The 19116-nt window shown below is 41.3% G+C and overlaps 1 protein-coding gene across 1 annotated transcript in view; it reads left to right on the top strand.

Moving 5' to 3' along the window:
• The first annotated feature begins 643 nt into the window (after positions 1-643).
• larp4b (La ribonucleoprotein 4B) overlaps positions 644-19116 on the top strand; it is a 42516-nt gene continuing 24043 nt past the window's right edge. Inside the window, exons 1-2 of the mRNA XM_070845281.1 lie at positions 644-1120; positions 5175-5308. Of these exons, the coding sequence (XP_070701382.1) occupies positions 5228-5308 (81 nt within the window). The 5' untranslated portion in view covers positions 644-1120; positions 5175-5227. The remainder of the gene's footprint in view (positions 1121-5174; positions 5309-19116) is intronic.

Here is a 19116-nt window from a genome sequence, read left to right as displayed (position 1 = left end):
CAATTTCTTTATATATTCATGTATTGTATTGTTTATTCTTATTATTTTCAATTTCCTGTATTTTATATACTGTAATTTACTTTCTTATTTTTCAACTACAGTTGTAGTTGTTTCAGGCCTCTCTTTGTTTACCCACAAACAGCTTCCCTCGGTTCAAAGCCACCAGACTCCATTGACAAAAACAACTGGGCTTTGTTGCGGCGGCTTTGGTGTTTCAACATGTTAATTTGCATCCAAAGTAACCATCTAAACAACTAAAGTCACACAATAACACAATCAAACTAAGTGATGGAGGCAGCGGTAGATTTGCAACCCCTGTGTTCTGCCAGGTAGGATGACTTTTACTTCTATGGTGTATTATTAGTACTTTTACAGCAGCAAAGAATCTGAGCAACCACTGGTTGCACTTGACCAATAAAGAAGAGCTCTCTCGCGTCTCTACGCGCCATCGTCTCTAAAATAGACGATCTTTGTGCTGCACACGAAAGGGAAAGGAAACGGCGACTTCTCCATCCACCCCCCCTCCCCTAAATCCCATCACCACCCCCCGCTCCTCTCTCATCTTTAGCTGTAACGAGTGTTTGATCGATCGGAAGCTTTGAGACGACCAGCGTTTAATTCCTCGGTTTCAGGGTCCCGTGGCTGCTTTTTGACGCCCCCCTCCCGGAGAGCCCGCTGTCGACCGCGAGGAATTTACTTAACGTGAAATTCCCGGCGCCAGATTTATCGAAACCCGACGGCACAAAGTTGATAGGCAAGCTAGCTAGCTAGCCACCTAGCTAACTCCTAGCTAGCTCACTTGCTAACTAGCTTGCAGTGCTGGTCCGGGGGAGAGCCCGTTTTTTTTTTCTGCGGACAGTTTAGTTGGGGGGCGTCTTTTTGTCAGTGCCCCTGCTACAGATCGTGGCTGTTTTCCCCCTGAAGTCTGCAGAGTATTCGCGGTGAGGTTTAGAGCGGTAAGCCGGTTTTCTCCCTAGCTAGCGTGCTCGATATAGCCTGCTAGCTAATACCCTGCGTATTTAGCCTGGAAGCCAGCTGAAGGCCTCAGTCCGACACCACCACCATCAGCTGCCACCAACAGCATAGTATTTGCAGTTTGCCGTGCAGCTAGAGTTGACAGGTGAGTACGGAACTGTTTTTCAACCTTTCGTTTGACAAAGTGGACGAAAGAGCCGCAAGCACATGGCTGCACTGTCATATCGCTGCTCTGTAAAGTCACTTTATATTAGCTTGCTTGCTAACCAAATATTAGCTTGATTCAAAACGATGGGGGGTTGGAGGGGGTTGGGGGAATCCGCGAAATCACGCCGGAGGTCGCCATCTTTCATTGGATGCTGCTGCAAGCCAGCTAGCTAGACATGGCTGCTACTTTCTAGCAAGAGTCAACTTTAAAACACAGCTTTAAGGCGTGTTTGCGTGTGAAACCCTTAGGTTTTTTCTTCTGCTGTATGGCCCAAATCCAGCCCGTACTTCGCTCCCACAAAGCCCGTGTGTGTGTGTGTGTGTAACGTTGCCCGGTGACGGAGGAGTGTCGCCGTGCATGGCCCCTCGGCATGGGCATGGCATGTGAGCTGCAGTCCTCCTCGGCTGTGTCAGCTTCTAAATCCGCCTGCATTGCGTCTTGAGCAGAAGTTGCGGTGTCTGACCGGTGAAGTTGATCTAAGCAGACGCATGTGGAGTGCTTCCGGTGGAGATAACGCTCCCACAGCGGGGACATGGAAGATGCCCGGTGAACCAGCCTCCACCTGCGGAAACCCACCGACTTTTGAGTTGGACCCCTGGCTTACTTTGGGACAACAGAGGAGCTCTTGGGTTATAAATCGCCTCTTGTGAGGGTGGAAACATGGCTGTGGAAGGAGGAGGAGGACCGAAGCAAAGCGTGTGTTTTGGTTCAGGCCTTGTCTAGACGTTATGATTGACTCACTGCATCTGTAGGGGAAATGACAAGCGCTGTGACCAGGGTCAGTCTTTTTATGGGTCAAGCTGCATTGCAAACGTTGTCAGGAGTCTTGTGATTACCCTCTGCCCTGTATCGCATAAATACCGAGGCCTGCTCACTTACAGTACAGTTATTTATTTCCCCTTAACTTGCATCATGCTGCAACAAGGATTTATACAAAGTCTCGGAAGTTTGGAAAGTGCTTAATTTGAATCGCTATGTTTTCAAGGATGGGAATATGCTTTAATTCAAATATTCTCCTTGAAGAATTTTTGATTTTCAACACTCATGTAAACCAAAAAGTCTTTAGATATTTGAAGTAACAGGGTCCCATAATCATATTGGTTTGTTGTCTCACGCCAGACGCAGAGAGGACAGGAGCTAGACTGACTGACATTCAGCATTTAGGTACTTTAAAAATGCTTGAATTGAACCCTGTGCAGGGTAGATTGTGTGTTTAGGAAAGGTCACTCAAACAGCTTGAAATTGTAACGCGGTAGCGATCTCTGAACTGTTGGTGTTTGGGATTAAAGGAGGGACAACCTTGTTTTAAGGTGAGGGTTCATGTGTATTGAGATTTTCAAGTGAATCATTACAAAAAAAGGCTTCTGTGACACTTCTAAGAGGATATAATCCCTCACAAAGTTGGAAGATGAAAAAAGGAAGCCAAGCATCGAGTTTACACAGCTTGTACACGACAGTAGCTGTATACAGTTTCCAAAACACAACAAACTGTCAGAATTTGCAACAGAGTAGGATTTGTACGGCCAAGTTTAGTTCAGCTGCTCAGGTTTTTTTTTTTTTGAGTCCTTTTTGCCAAGTTGGCTTTTGAATGACACACAGAGTGCTCTGCAAAACCACAGAAATCTATTTATTTAACATATCACTTCAGCCTGGGGTTCATATTATTTATTTTGCCATTGTGAGGCTGAAGGTACACACAGAAGTCGCAGAAGATAAATGTATGTTTCATTTGGCAAACCGGTTTTAAGCCTACTGCTCCGAAAAGTCGATGGTACAACGGCTGTTTTGATAGCTGATCAGTATTGATGGAGAGTTGTGTTTGGCCCCATTCATGGCAGTGGCATCACACACACACACACATACACACGCCGTGTATGGGTATCAGTATGTGGATCAAAGGTCACCAGCTTTACAGCCATGCCATTCTTTTTCTGCTTTGTATGCAAACACAGCGAGGGCCCGTGTCAGAGACAGGCACCCAATTGTTGGGGCGGATTATCAGCGCTTTACAAACGCTCCATCGGGACAGAAAAGAAGGTGTTTCCACCAGTGCTGCTGCTCGGACGCGGTGGGGTCCTCCTCCCTCTCTCTTTGTGAATGCCTAACGCTCAGGGGTCAGATGTAGTGGAGGCGATTAACCAATGGGAGCGCTGGGACTCAAACTGGAGCCATCAGGGAGCGATGAGAGTACACAACAACACATAGCGAGGTCTGAGAGGAGGCTGATGGTCAGTAAATGACTGACAGAAAGTTGATGAAAGTGAAATAGATTTTGATGATTTAAAACATCCTTTCTGGCTGCAAAGCCACTTGTTGCAGCCGCAAACTCGGGCTACAACTACCAGTTATTTTTGTGCTAACACCTGTTAGCTCTGTTTTAGCATGGCCATGTTTTTGATGTGGCGGCAGTGGCTCTGTCATGTTAACCTGCAGGTTTAGTTTGATTCTGACTTAAATACATTTTTCATTTTTTAGCATTATGGTAACAGACAACTACAAGTTATGCTGTAAAACTGCTCCGAGTGGAAGATGGCAAAGACCTGAAACATAACGTAAAGAGTTGACACAGACAACTTAAGATAAACCACATTTGTAAGATTTGTAGGGTAATCCAATTTTTTTTATTGTTTTTAAATGGATTAAGTATCATTCAGGAACCAACACTGTAATGAAGATATTGGTGATGGTACTAAAATGTTTGTATGATACCCATCCCGAGCAAGTAGCCATTATTTTCACTATCCATTATTGTGGTGATTATTTTCTCTATTAGTTTATTTGTTCATCTATAAAATGTCTCTGTTTCCCAGAGCTTTAAATCTCTTGTTCTGTCTGAACAATAGTCCAAAGAATTTCTGTTTACAAAGACATAAAACAGAGAAAAGCAGCAGATTCTCACATTTAAGGAGTTGAAACCAGATTTTTTTTTGCATTTCTGCTTATAACATTGTAACAGATGCTTATTCAATTTTCAAAACAGTTGCAGATTCATCCAACTAATCGATTAATTGACTGATCGTTTCAGCTCTAATCCACAGAATATTTTCTTGATCAATCATTTGGGTTGTAAGAAAACAGACCCCCCTCCCACCCGCTCCCAGACCGCTGTTGTCATTTTCAGATTCAGATTGATCCAACAAAACCAGCAAAGTTTACTTAAGTTACAGCTAGTTTAATACTAAAAATGACTTCAACTATCAGAACTGACCATCAAAACTAGTGACAGTTGTTTTTCTGATGGTTAACTAACCATTTCAGCTCTGCTTCTTACAGTTCAGATGAGTGTCTGCCATTTCATTAGTTTAGTAGAATTTTTTTTCTTGATTAATCAATTAGTTGTTTGGTCCATCTCTTTAGTCCGTCTTTGGTCCACATGTCATAGAATATTATTTTGGTGTTTTGCCAAGAGCCGCTGTGCTGACATTAAACATAAATTAGCCTTAGAGCTGCAACTGTGAATTGATTAGTTGTCAATTATTAAATTAATCACCAGCTATTTTTATAGGAAGATAAAGTCAAAATTCACTGATTCCAGCGTCTTGAATGTGAATATTTTCCTCTGTTATGACGGCAAGTTGAATACCTGTGGTTTGATGACAAAACAAGACATTTAAGGACGTCATCTTTGGCTTTGTCACAATTTTCTGACATTTTATAGGCCTTTTCATTTTATAGATTCATTGATAAAACAAGTAATCAACTATGAATAACTTTAATGGCTCAAGGTCAACATGGCAGCCATCTTTTAGAGATTTAACAACTCTTTTGCACTTGAAGATGCATTTTATTTGATAAATTAGCTCCTAATTGATTATCCGAGGAGATAGTTTCTGTGTTTTTTAAAGTTCACCAGCCCTTTTGTAATGTTACTATTGGACACTGACCCTGGCCCTTCTTTCCCTCGTCTTACACGTGTAACAGCTGATATTGTACCGCAGTTATGTGATAAACATCCACGTGTGACTTGTTTGTCCCCTCTGCCCCCCTGTAGCTTACTTGGTGACAAAGAGACTTCTCCCTGAGGAGCCAAGAAGCAGACGGCTCATGACTTCTGACCAGGACACGAAAGTTGTAGCTGAACCACAGGTGCAGCAAGTACAAGAGGCAAAAGAGAACGCTCATTTGGTGAGTTACAAACACACACACACACACACACACGTTTTTCCACTTGTCCTGCTCTTGCCAGAAAATACTGGTGCTTTAAAAATGTCGCAAAGTTTGTTTTTTAATTGTAGAAATGTTTCAGAAAACGTTTCCATTTTTGGAGAAGTTTAGATAGAGGATTGCAGGGGAGAGGAGGGTGTTTGAGCCACGGCGATCTGTGTGTAAGGCGTCATTTAAGAGGTCTGAGGGACGATGAAGGATAAACATTAGTGCTGTAGCAGTGCTCGCTGCATACATGTGTATTTGTTTTACACACTTTTTTTGGTTTACTCCCATGTTTATTTTGTTTTCTAACATCAGTTTTTTAACCACCTCGACCATCATTGTTTATAAAATCCACTGAAAAATTATAATTGTGTGCTTTTTAGGCTGCCGTTCTGGGGAGAAAAATGTAAAAATTAGGTTGTCTTTATATTTCAATGTGGACTGTGTCCAACCAACAACCAAAACTTAACAAAAATGTTGTGACAAATGGTGCAAAAAACTTTTTTTGTTATTGTCGTCCACAAAAATTATATATTGAATTATTATCTCCATTCGTGGAAATTGTCGGTACAAACCAATAACTCAATTACTGTCAGTGTTTGTAATATTGGAGCATTTCCCATTAGGGGTCGACAATATGGATAAAATCCTTTTTATCACGGTCTGTTTTATTTCTTCATATTTCTACGGTACATTTTCTGGAAAATCAAGTAAGGACCAGTTTATGGATGAAATAACCAGACAGGAATGTGTGACTTAGGCTAGTCTTGCTAATTAAAGCAGGACTGCAAAGATTATTTTCATCGTTGATCAGCTTGTTTTCTTAATTAATCATGACTTAAAACTGACTAACGATCAAGTGATTACTGAAATAGTCTCCATATCTTTCATTCTTTTTCACTTATAGATGTTAAAAGTAATGATCAATATAAATGTTATGGCGAAACATGTGACAGATGACAAATTTGTATTTTCTCTCAGTATATGTCGTATTGTCCTCCCGTTTGCCGTCATGCAGCAGCAGTATGGTTAAGTCTGCTTTAAAATCATGCTAGAAACGTGGGATTTAATTATTAAGTAGATATTTGTTCACACATGCTCTGGGCCAAATGTTTTCTAGTAGTTTCTTTCATTTGATCGTGTTGTCAGAGGCTCAGATCACCAGTCTGTCGTCGGGTTTTTGTCGCAGCCAACTGCCTTGTGGACGCTTGTGGTGATGTTTGATTTTTGGGCAAAATTGGACCACATTCAACGCCCATTTCACAGTTTAACCCCTTAATTTAGACGACGAAAGTTGTAATCAGGGAACGCTGGAGTCTTTGGTTTGGTTGTTTGGGTGGCTATTGGTGCTGCAATTATTATTATGTTCTTATTATTTTGTATTTTTCTTAGTTTTTGTTTTTATGTCAGTATTTATTTTTGTTTCATTTAGTGGGTTTCAGAGTGGGTTTGCTTGTTTCAGTTTAGCTTTTATTGTTTAAAAGTGTTTAGTTTCAGTTTTAGTATAATGTGGGGGGTATTTGTCAGGGGCAGATGTTCAGTGTTCACAATTGTTATATAATGCAAACACGACACTTTCTGAAGGCAGCTGACTCAGTTGCCACTAGAGCTGCAACGATTAATTGTCATAGTAGTTGTCAACAAAATTAATCGGCACTTATTTTGTTAATCGAAAATTCTCAGATTCCAGCTTCTTCAAATGTGAATATTTCTCTGTTTTTTTTCTCTCTTCTGCGGCACTAAACTGAAAAATGTTTGAGTTGTGGACAAAACAAGACTTGCGGACGTCTTTCTGGGCTTTAGAAAACTCTGATCAATTTATTCTGATATTTTATTGACTACTGACTATTGATTTTATTAACTAACTAGTCGTATGTTTGCTCTGTCCGTTTTACGCCCTTCTTACTTAACTTTTCTCCTGTATTCATGACGGAATCAATCGATTAGCTGTAATGTGTTTTAATCCTCAACAAGTCTTGTATTGAGGGTCCGGATGGTTGCTGGAAATGCTTGAAAATGCTTGAATTTTAATGTATTGTCCTCAAGCACTTTTGAATTTAGATTTTGACTCAAGTGCTTGAAATTCTTATTGCAATAACATAACAAATCGCTAACTTAATGAATAGTTTGCCTTTTAGCCAATGAAACAAAATACGTTTAGAGAACCTCATTGATTTTAACACGCCTAATTTACCTCAGCTGTATGGTGCTGGAAAAGCTTAAAATGCTCGAAAAGTGCTTGAATTTGACTTTGGAAAAGCCCCCCCTTTTTTATTGTACTCATGTCTAATTATTCAAACTGGGTAGTTATGTTGATAATGAGACTCGCGCTTAGCTTCGCGGTAAACAAGAGAAACATTAGAGAGTTTCAGTTCCTGCTTCACCAGTGTTGAGGGGTGTGTAATACTGAAGTGAACCTCTGAGCAGCAGGTGCTTCGGATATTATTGTGGCTGTAGTGTGATCAGCTGATCAAAAACAAAAGAATGTCCTTTTGCTTTGAATTCAAAGTGGCTGCAGTGTCATAAGTTCTGCCCTCAGACTCTTGTTTTTTAGAAAAAGTTGTCCAAGTCATACTTCCTCCAAACTGGCGGAGCGATAGCGAGCATCGTCGCAATTGCAGCCTGCTTTTGACTAGAGTTGATTTCCCACACTGATTATGTATAATAGAGAAGTGCTTTGTAAAGAAGCACAAGGCAGAGAAAGAAGCAACTCTTGTAACTAAATAACCATGACCTGTTTTCATAGTGGTCCTATTGATTATAAGCATGACATTTTGTTCCTCGTCGGAATGTGACGACCAGGACTAAAAAACAGTGGCACATCTCGGCCGCAGCAGAGCAGCAGATTGTCATGTTTGGATGTTAATAATTAACCATCTAACCGACTAATAATTTTGACGAATTAATACTATCAGTTAGAAAAGCATATCCAATTGCTCATACCATCAGTCAATCTTTATTTGTCTTGTGCCAATACACAACCAATGTTATCTCAAGACACTTTCCATAAAAGAGCAGGTTTAGACCAACCTCTTTTATTAAGAGGGAACCAACGATTCAAGAATTCAAAATTAAGGATTCAAGAATCCCCACATAAGCAAGCATCAAGTATGAGTGCTTTCACAAAATGCACAAACAATATAAAGAGGCAAAAGTATAGTTTTAACACGAGTTAGATTAACACGTGATAGAGGGCAGGATGTGGGATCTGTGAGGACCATTTGGCAGCAGCAGTAGTACCCTGAACAGTACGCTCCGCTCCATCTGTGGCTCCAGCACTTCAGTGTGGGACAGGTGATGGGCCACTGCAGACAGAGCGTCCCCAGGCGGCGGCTGCAGCCTGCTGGGATGCACAGTGGCAGATAGTAGGCTAGAGATGGTGAAACACGTGGAGGAGAGCCGGGGTCGTCACAAGGTGAAAATGTGAGCCCCGGTAACATCACAAGTGAGGAGCTCCTGCTTTACAAACGGCATCACGTCTATTGCACATGTAAAAATAGGAAAATCGAGTAGAAAAACATTTGTTGTAGGTCCTACTGGTCATTTTTAATGGCTCATAATAGACATTTGTCCATTCTAAATAAGAGCCTCCATTTTAATCTTGTCTGTAATCATCTGTAACGAGGGGTCGCTATTGGTCTGAAATAAAGTTCTAAATTAGCATCTCTACTTCATGGGATGTGATGACACCACCATAAATGCACAACAATGGCTACTAAACAAGCTGGAGCTCTAACTGAGGCCTTTTTACAGCGTTGGGACTAAAATCCGGTCTTTGGTTACTGTTGTCCCACTATGTTAACTTGGCTGTGGACGCTGTTTGATAGACTTTAGCTGCTACTTCGTTATGGTTTGCTCTTCCTGGTGTTTACAGACTTTTCATCCTTTATTTTTAAAACTATCTTTAATGTGTGTGTGTGTGTGTGTGTGTTAGTTCTCTGTTAATCCTCGCATTGAATTGTGTTGTCTTTGTTGAGGCACTTTTTTGACAACTTCCTTCCTCAAAGTGCTTTATTTTCAAGTAATTATTTTCTCGATAAATCGTTTAGACCAAAGAGTCTCGGTAACTAGTGAAAAGTGCAAATCACATTTTTCCAGATTTTTGTTGACTTACCAGCAGCCCAAAACCCCAAAATATATTAATTGTACAGTGATTTAAAACCAACAAATTCTCACATTTGAGAAGTTTGAACCAAATGTTTGTAATTTGTTTTTTAACTTAATTATTCATAATTTATCAAAATCAGTGCCTGTTCATTTTCTCAACTAATTGTTTTCAGCAGTTAAAGAGCAACATTGTTCAGACATATCGAAGAAATATTGACGAACCAGAAGCAACAGAAACCGCTAAAGTTTAGTTGAGGTTTGAACCTGTTGTGTCTGAAGACGGCTGCTGTTGAGACCTAGACGTAGAATTACCTCCATACAAAGCAGAGCCTTTGTCTACACCTTTTTATTAGTGTGTTAATACAAGGGTGGCTGCTGACGTTGATCGCAGGTTGTCTCATCTAATAAGCAGAGATGGTTTTACATTTTTGGATTTATTTAGGTTGACGGTGAAAGAACTTCACACCGGCTACCAGACAAAACTCTCAGTAATGGATGCTTTATGCAAGTTAGTCCTCTTGCACTGTAAAAGGTAATCAGTGTAGCACATCAGAGTAGTGTCCTTGAAAAATGAGTAGACATGCTTTCTTTCGCCTCTATTTACTGTTAAAGCAGTATGACACCACTGCAGTTAGAAGTAAGACGAAGATTTGCCCGTCAAGACCAAACCCTTGAAGAACAATGATGGAAACTTAACTAGTTAATGAGATTTTCAAAACCACATTTAAGGATTCCTAAAACACAAGTTGCATTTCATTCTTTACACAACCGCTGACTGAAAGCCTCTCAGCTTTTCAAGTCTCATAAATAACCAACTGTTAAATGCCACAATCATATAAACACAAGCAAACGTAACTTTAGCTTTAGCTCGGAGGCTGAGCTTTGTGCTGTTAGTGGCTCTCAGTTGTTCTTCGGCTCAGTGGGAGTGGGCTTCCTGCTGGTAACTCGCCACAGTCTGTTGCTGTGCCGTGATTTTAATTTTAGCTGCACTTCCTCTTACTTAGATCTATGCAGTAAATCACTTTCACAGCTAAGCTTTCGGCCCATCAGACCTTCATCAGAGCATACATGAAACAACAATGGACAGGCAGGTTTTTCATCAAATTTGCTATCTTTATGCTTCCAGCTTCCTCTGCCATGCTTGTCCAACTAGCTCGCTAGTGTTAGCCTTGTGTTCCCAGTGGCTTCACATTTCCAGCATTAACAGTATGTGCTGCTCGCCAGCTAGATAAATTTTTAGCCTTTTGGTGACTATGTTGCCCAGCATTGTTGCCAAGCAGAGGAGTTCTCATGGTCTGACCACTTGAACAGCAGTCATATCTTGCACACGGCTGCTCATGCCGTAACCATAAGCTCACAAACTTCATTTGAAGGCAGTGCAACGCACCCAAATATTTGAGCAAACTGCCTGTGGCTGAGTTGCATCATGGGAACTGTAGCCACCAGGTTTTGACAAGGAGGAGGAAAGTATGTTCTCTTTTATTGAAATAATTGTTGGCATAATTGATAAAATAAGAAGGGATTGTTAAGAAGAACTACTGCTCAGACAACGATGGGTGCTGAAATAGTGTCTGAAATTCACATGAAGTCTTACACTCACATTATATCTGCCAGAGAAACCACAGTGAAATAGCTTCCAGTTAATTCTGTGGCCATTAGTGACTGTGCAACACGGAAACATCTTCAGTGTTGATCCGTCTTCTGTCTTTGTGATGGGTGTGTCCTGAGTTGTCATCATAGGTGTTTATCAGACATTTTCCTTTACTTAAAGCCAAGCCAATAGTTTTCATTGTAGTACTCGAGAGAAAACATACAGCAGTCATAGCCATTATTTTGGAGTCTATTTTTAGATGTCATCATCCATCACACAGGTATCTTCTTGCACTCATCAGTCATAGCTGCACTTTGTCCCCAGAGGTTGAAGTGATGTAAATGGGTCAACAGGAGGGGGCTGCACTAGGAAATATTATGAGCTGAGGATGAAGTGTCTCATATGAAGTTTCTGTGCAGGTAACCTTAAAAAAATACCCGTTTAACATCTTTACCTGGCTAAAATATTACATAATACAGCAGAATGTCACTGAATCTAGTAACCTAGAAAACCTGCTGTTTGTGCTGGAAGGCTAGTTTTAGTTTTTGTGGACATTGAGCATGTCAGAGAAGTCCAGAGATCTAACTACATGCATTTTCTGTGTCAATATGTTTATGCTAATTTCTTTCCTATTTGTTTTTTTTGATTGCCTCATGTTTGCTGTGAGCAACAAGCAAACCAAATTTAGAATGAAATGGAAGCAAGTTAGGTTAACCATGCAGACGTTAGAGGAACAGATGTGGTGGAGTTGAGCGTTTGGAGCAACAGACAGTGCAACCAATCACAAGCCTGTTTGATGTCTAGCCATGATTTGATCACCTCATGTTCAGAGATGGTGGAAAATTGGAGAATTGACTGCATAAAAACTGTTGTTTCAATTTTTTATCTGTAGGGAAAAAAAGGGGGGACCTTGCACCTGCACTGTCAATTACTGGGTTTGTTTGAAAGTTTGAAAAATGTTTAATTTTAGTGCTGCATGTTTCCAAGGTTTGGAATTTTCTCGAATTCAAATGTACTCCTCGAAAAATACTTGAGTTTCAACTTAATTTTGGTCTTTAATCTACATAATCAAACCAAAAATCTTTTAATATGTGAGATGCAATGACTTTGTTGTCTCACACCAGGTAATAATCCCGATCAAAACATATGATCAAAGTTAACATGAGCAGCTGGTGAAATGAACAAAGTGACGATATACATTGATGGCAGGGTGTGTACGTATGTGTGTGTGTGTGTGTACAGATAAAGATGTGATGCTTCAAGAGTCTGGAAATCTTTGCCTTAGATACCTTGAAACTTGTATTTTTACACTGTCGTATCTGTACTGGAAATATATATTTTAAATATATATTGTATAAGAGGGACTAACTGTCGATTGAAAAATTAGGTTTCTCAAAAGTAAACCAGGTGGTTGCCTGCAGCCAACTTACCGTTACCATGGCAACATTATACTTCCTTTTTGCATCTCTCAATGCATAGTGGGAAGTAGTAGTAGTACCAAAACTGAGAACATATTAATCACAAAATCAATGAAAAACAGCATATAGTTTCTTTATAGCCTATCATTTTTAGGCAGTGTCCCACCAGAGCAGTCTGTGTATCCCTAGAACGTGTATTCACATGCAGATATTTGCTGCTCATTGAAAACCTTATGACATGCAAGTGCAGAACATGTATAGTTCCGCTGGCATGAGAAATAATGTAATTTCTGTGTCCCCACACCTATCCAGGGAAGTAAACATAGCAGATAAAGCTGACAAATGTAGTGACGATGTCAAAAACTGTAAATTCAGGAAGTAGAAATGAAGCAGAAACATCCTAGGGTTCAAATGCAGTACTGCAAGAGGGAAGCTCTGTTCATACAGAGGTAATTTAGCCCAGTGTGCTTTTTCTCCCTAACCCTCCTCAGTTAATTTGCAGTCTGTATGGCTTATGATGCTCCGAGGGTGCTACACAACCCTGCAGGTTTGATTGATGGCAGCACATGTGACACTTTCCTAAAGGCTGTCCAGGCTAAATGCGGTCACCCTGGTGCGATATTACTCCAGCCTCCAGCCAAGTACTGGTAAGTTCTGGCTGTGACGAGTAAGCCTGCCTCCTCCCTAGCAGCTGACTGTCGTGTAGATTTCTGGTTCTTTTCCTGGGAGAGGACACGGCTGGTTAGACTGAAGGGTGGGTGGTGAGTTGTAGTAGCTGTGTTAGCGAGATTAAAAACACAAGTTTGTTCTTCCTTGCCCAGCGGTGTCATGCTGTCGACCTGAGCAATGTTTGTGCCACTTTTCTGGCGGGTTGTGCTGGTTTTACTGGCTGGTGGCGCCAAAAGGCTTGTGGTTTGGCTTGAAAACCAGTTTTGCTTTTGCGGTATTTGGCTTCAGCAGCGTGGCTTAAGGAGGAAAGTTTCCAGATCACTCCCTCCTTCGGCCGTAGTTATGATTGTGGTGCAGACTCCGACACCTTAAATCATTCTGTCTTGGATCAGAGGACATGCTTCTTTGTGTTTTTAGTGGAAAAATCTCTTTTGGTCATACTTGAACTTAAAACTCTCTAGCAGTGGTGGTAATTTACTCGGTGCAGTGAAGCGCAGCTGCGTCTTCGGTACAGAGGAAATGCAGGGAATTGAATTGAGAGAGTGAACTTATGTTTGTCACAAAGCAAGCGCAGAGATGTGTCGTCATGTTTCCCTGATGGGTTTCAATCAGCCTCTTCAAATAGGAAAGAATGTGGATCTCAGGAAATGGGTACGAAGTAAGCGGATGGCCTTCAGGCAGAGAAAAAGTTATTTTTCCCGAGAGCTCCAAAATTAGGAAATGGAAAGAGCCCGCTGTCTTTTTTCCACTGTCACTTACACACGCTCAAGATTGGAAAGAAGATTGGCAGCGAAAGGGAAGGAGCAAACTCCCCCCGATTGAGTCCAGTGGGCTAACACTTCAGGCTCTAGGTCTCATTACAAGCTGGGATTAGTGGTGGGAAAAGCAGTCAGAGAACCAAAACATTGCTTCCAGGGTTGAATACACACAGTTCAGGATGTCAGGGTTCCTGAGCAAAGGCTGAGAAATTACAGAAAATCTTTCCCTCGCACTTCATTTTATTTCAAAAAAGTCATAAAATGTTCAAGAGCTCAGCACAGAAGTTGTACTTCAGTCTGGGTTATCTTTATAAATGCACTTTTTTTCTTATATATTTCACATGCAGCCTTTTTCACTTGTGCAGTCAGCAAACAGAAACTTTAAAACAAACAGCGTATGCAGCATAGGAAGTAAAATTGTATTTTCAGTTTTAGGTACTTTCTCACAGTTTAGATAATTAGATTATTTCTGCTGTAGAATAAATGTAGAACATGATTTAATCTACACAATTGTTAATTAAAGAGTATTTACCACGACAATATTTAAACATTTAATTCAATTAAGAGCACCGTATAGATCTGAAGATGAAAATGGGAAAGAAAAACAGGAAATTGAAGACTCAGGATGGTGTTGAATTGAAACATTCATATTTTCTAGGAAAATTATACAGTTAATTTAAGACCCAGTTTTATGGAAATCTGCTTCTTTTATCTGCGGAATCGAAATCTAGTTTATTCCCAAATCAGACTGGTGCCACAGTAACACAAGCCAGTGCCGTGCCACCAAACCCTTGTGTTTTCCACCTCATTCGTTATTCTCTCACACACACACACACACAGAGTCAAAACGGCACACCATATGCTTTGCACATATGTGTTAGAAACGGACCAGAAACTGAACATGACCTATTTACAGCCCTGCGTGTTAAATTAGTTGTGGACAAAACCTGGAAAGAAGGGAGCACTCTCAATCGGGATCAGATCCTCATCTCATTTGAAAATGTTACTTTAACAGCCAAGCCACAGTTTAAAGGGATAGTTCTGATTATTTGAAGTGGTGTTGTATGAAGTACATATCCATAGTCAGTGTATCGCCAGCAGTAGATGGCGGTCAATGCACCCCCAGCTTGGAAGAGCAGGAAGGAGTGCAGGCATGGACGCTAAGCTAATGCACTGCTGTGGATGGCAGCTGCAGAAAAACACATTTTAGCCACCTAAAGATATCCATCTAAAAAAAGGTAATAGCAGTTTAACTGTACACTGTATTTAGAATATCTTCAATGCTTCCCATTGTCGTCAGACAGCCTTTAAGGGGAACTGGAGCTGTTCCGTCTTTCTCGTAGCTCAAAACCACCAGACTTCACTGACAAAAACAGTAATTTTGCCTCTCCGAACATGAGTTACTAGTCTATCACTGGCTTCACGGTGGCTTGTGTTAATGTGTCTTTGGTCTTTTTATGTCACTTGGATCCAAACCAATGTGTTAGTCCATTGATCAAGACAGTGGTAGCACTGTGTCCTGCGAGGTAAAATTACTGTTTTTGTCAATGGAGTCTGGTGGCTTTGAAGTGAGTGAGAGAACTGCTTCAGTTCCTTGTTGGAAAGGGCTGTCTGATGCAATGCATAGCAGTATTCTTAATAAAAAATCGATTTAAACTGATATTGTTTTTTGTAGATGGCCAAAATCTGTTTCCTCGCTGCCCCCGTCCACAACATCCACTGACTGTGGTTAACTACCTCACACAACCCCACTTAAAATAATCTGAATTATTCCTTCTTTCCTTAGCATTTGCAGGCATAAAATAAGTGAATTAATAAAATGCTTGTGTTTGGTTTTTCAGGGTTGAACCACTGAGAAGGAATTAAACTCAGCATCTTGTTTCTGACTCCACATTCTAGATTACTTCTGCACCCAAACATAGAGAAAACTTTGATATTCAAAAGATGTCTGTTATTCAGTAACTTCTCCCCAATCACCTGCCAAAGTGCACTCAGGCTGATATTAAACAGCTTTACATGGCTTATTAATACTAGCAACTGCAAGTGCGACATGACACACCACACAAAGTAGGTGTGGAGATTTGCAGCAGTGGAAGTTGGTGCCTTGGGCTAGTTTTCTTTATTTCAGAGTTTGTGCTGACATGCGGAGAAATCAAACTTCAGTGAAGTGTGCATCTCAGCAGTTTTGACGTTTGGAAAATTTGACCAGTTTTCTTGAATTTCAAACTTCACTCTGTCCGTCACTACATCTGTTGCCGGCAGTGGTCTTGTGGTTGGAGCATGGCTGAAACCGGTGCAGATCTACAAGTAAACGACATGAAAACATTTAAGTTGTTGTTCAGGGCAATGAATTATGTTTCAACTGTCATTTATTTTATCAGACAAATCTCAGCATATTTTTAAAACAACGATTTAGAATTTTATTCACAATTTTATTTAGTTTTATTTAATTTGCCTGGAAACACTTATTTGGACCATAGTTAATAATAGTAAATAACAGTTAATATAAATTATTGCCGTGACCTCCTTATGGCAGCTTGATTCAGCTGGAGATTTGGTTCATGCTCACAGATTTATGTTTGGAAATTGGAGGTGGTGTCATCGGTTTTTAACCAACCAGCAGCAAGTGATGCATCTTTCCAGCTGCCATCCTTATCAGTCGGCACAGAATAAGTGAAGTCATATCCCAAATTAAGATTCGTCATTTCTCTAAGTCTGCTAACAACAACAACCTGTGCAGCTCAACTGATCTCACACATGCCAGTTTTGCAGCCATTTTCACAGCATTTTGTTGATGGAACCAGACTGGCAGCTTGTCAGAGGAGCATGAGCTCACCAGGTCTGTTTTGAAATCGGCTAAAAGAAGTAAAAGGGAGTAAAGAAAGTTGACAAGTATTTTCTCTGAAATTGGCGGAGGCCAAACCGGAGCAAATACTGGATTTAGTTGCATGAAGTGGACACTAACACAACCCCAGTGGAATGATGATAGTGTTGCTTTGTGTCTGCTGGATGTGGAAGCGCACACTGTTTGCTAACAAGTTAGCCATAAAAACAGATTAAATTAATGAATAAATTGATTTGGAACAAGGCCATACTTTGCAGTCTTTTAAAACTCACTGCTAGTTTTGTAAAGTATTTCTCACAATAAATCTACTTATACGTGCTTTGCTTTAGCCACATGTGACGTAGGTTGGTGATAACTTGGCCTGCCAGTAGACTTTGTGTTGCTGTGTCTGAAAATGTTCCCAAGTGGAGACACTAGGTCTCAATTCTATCTTGCATTGAGAGAAGCTGAATTGGTACTACAGCATCACCTTGAGCCACTTCTGTTGATGCTGTATTAGTCTAATTGTGTAGAAAAATGGTGCTCAGGATGAAGCATTTTACAGTAGTTGTAATGCATTTGACTCCTGAGTGTTCAGCACTCATCTGGCCTGCTGTCCCCTTCAGCTCTGTAGCTGTCAGAGAGGGAAGATGAGCCTCAGGTCTGCAGACAGACAGGCCAAATTCAGCTGTTTTTTTTTTTTTTCAAATTTTCTCCCCTGAAGGACTCTTGCATGTCTGCTGTCTGTCTTTCCTGTCTGCGGCTGCAAGCTCGCCTCCATCACAGAGGCAGAGCAATAAAGCTAGCGCTATGCCGGCTGCCCTCCGATGACACGACAATAACTCGTCTCTGTCCACTGTTCATGATGAATCACATCCCCCCTCGTCTCCTCCCAAAATACACCCTCAATCAGGGAAGCAGCTAACCTTTTCCTCCTGCGAAGGAGGGGAGTGTTTTTAAAATTTTGAAAGGTCAAACGGTGCCCAGATCGTATACATCCGGTGATGTCAGCAGCAGTTTCTATGGCAGCCGACTCGGACAGGAGTGGGAGTTTTCTATCAGTGCACGGCTGGATTATTAGCAGAGGCAGGGGAGTGTGTGTCTGTCTGGCCAGACACATCCCAAATGATCTCTTAGTGCAGCGTTTGTGAAATACGACCCAGGAACAATGTCTCCTGCTGTCCATCGTGTATCAAGTCAGGCTTATCTCTCTTTCCCCACTCTTTAACTCATTGCTTTTTAATCTGTCTACCTCTGTTTCTCTGACTAATTCTATATTTAACTCAACTTGCTGCTTGAATAAGAATCAGGTTTCCCAGCCTTTCTTTTGCCTCAGCAACTCGGCTTGTTAGCAGAATAATCTATTAAAACCAAATCTCAAGGGGACTGATTTAATTTTAGTGTTGCCTCAGGGTTGATTGAGCACGTGGATCACTGGAGCAGGCTTCATCGGAGCTCAGGTGTGCAGCTCAACACTCCCTCCACAGCTCCAGTATTTTTTATTTTTTTGACAGAGAATGACTCAGTGCACAAACGGCGACAAAACAAAAGCAGAGACGGCTGCTTAACAGGAGGAAGACAGCCAGTCAGCTTCTGCAACGTCAGCGTAGCCCACCAGGGCAGCGGAGCCTCAGCGCTGTCATCAGATTTGTTGAATCAACCCAGCAGCTCGGATCGGAGGGGGCAGACGCAGCGTGGCAGTGGCTGTGATTTGATGGGGATGACTTGAAGAGGTGTAGTGGCGGCGGCTTCACTTGAAGGAGCCCTGGGGTATGGCTTAAGGCATACAATGGTGTTCGGGAGTCTTCTTCTGCCTGCCTGTGGAGATACTTAGGCTCTGTTTGTGTGTATTAATCATGGATTGGATGCAGTGGAGCCTTATACCACCACCGACTGGAAGCGCCTGGCCCGCTCTGCCTCAGGACTTCAATGAGACGCTGGCTCTGACCACGGCTCTGGGTTACAGTCTGTTAGCCTGTGAGACATGCATGCTGAACTGCTGCTTTGATCCTGTGAGTACTTCCAGCAGCCAGCAGGGCTTTATGGGCCTGGACCCTGTCAGCTTGTAGCAGTTTCTCTGTTGTTTGAAGTTGCTCCTGTCAGATGTTGGCAGTCTGAGGAGTCTTGTTGGCAGACGAGGTGGCTGTATGACATGATCGATTGTAGCTCAAGTCAGAAAAATCATTAGAATTGTGGACATTTTTGTCGACTGTAATTGTATGCCTTATTAGCATAACGATCAGGAGAAATAATCCCATTTAGCCAATCTGGTTACAAATTTCTGCTCCTCAGTCGCTTGGAGTAGTTTTGTTCAGTAATGAACATTAAAGTGATTAAAACAGTGATTGAAACAGAACTTTATATACTTGCGTACATTTTCAGTTAAAGAGAAAGTAAACATTAGATGTCCTCATAAG

The sequence above is a fragment of the Pempheris klunzingeri genome, chromosome 15 (assembly GCF_042242105.1).
Source record: "Pempheris klunzingeri isolate RE-2024b chromosome 15, fPemKlu1.hap1, whole genome shotgun sequence".
Taxonomy (NCBI): Eukaryota; Metazoa; Chordata; class Actinopteri; order Acropomatiformes; family Pempheridae; genus Pempheris; species Pempheris klunzingeri.
Note: the sequence above shows the minus strand (reverse complement) of the source record. Positions and strands in the feature narration are given on the sequence as shown.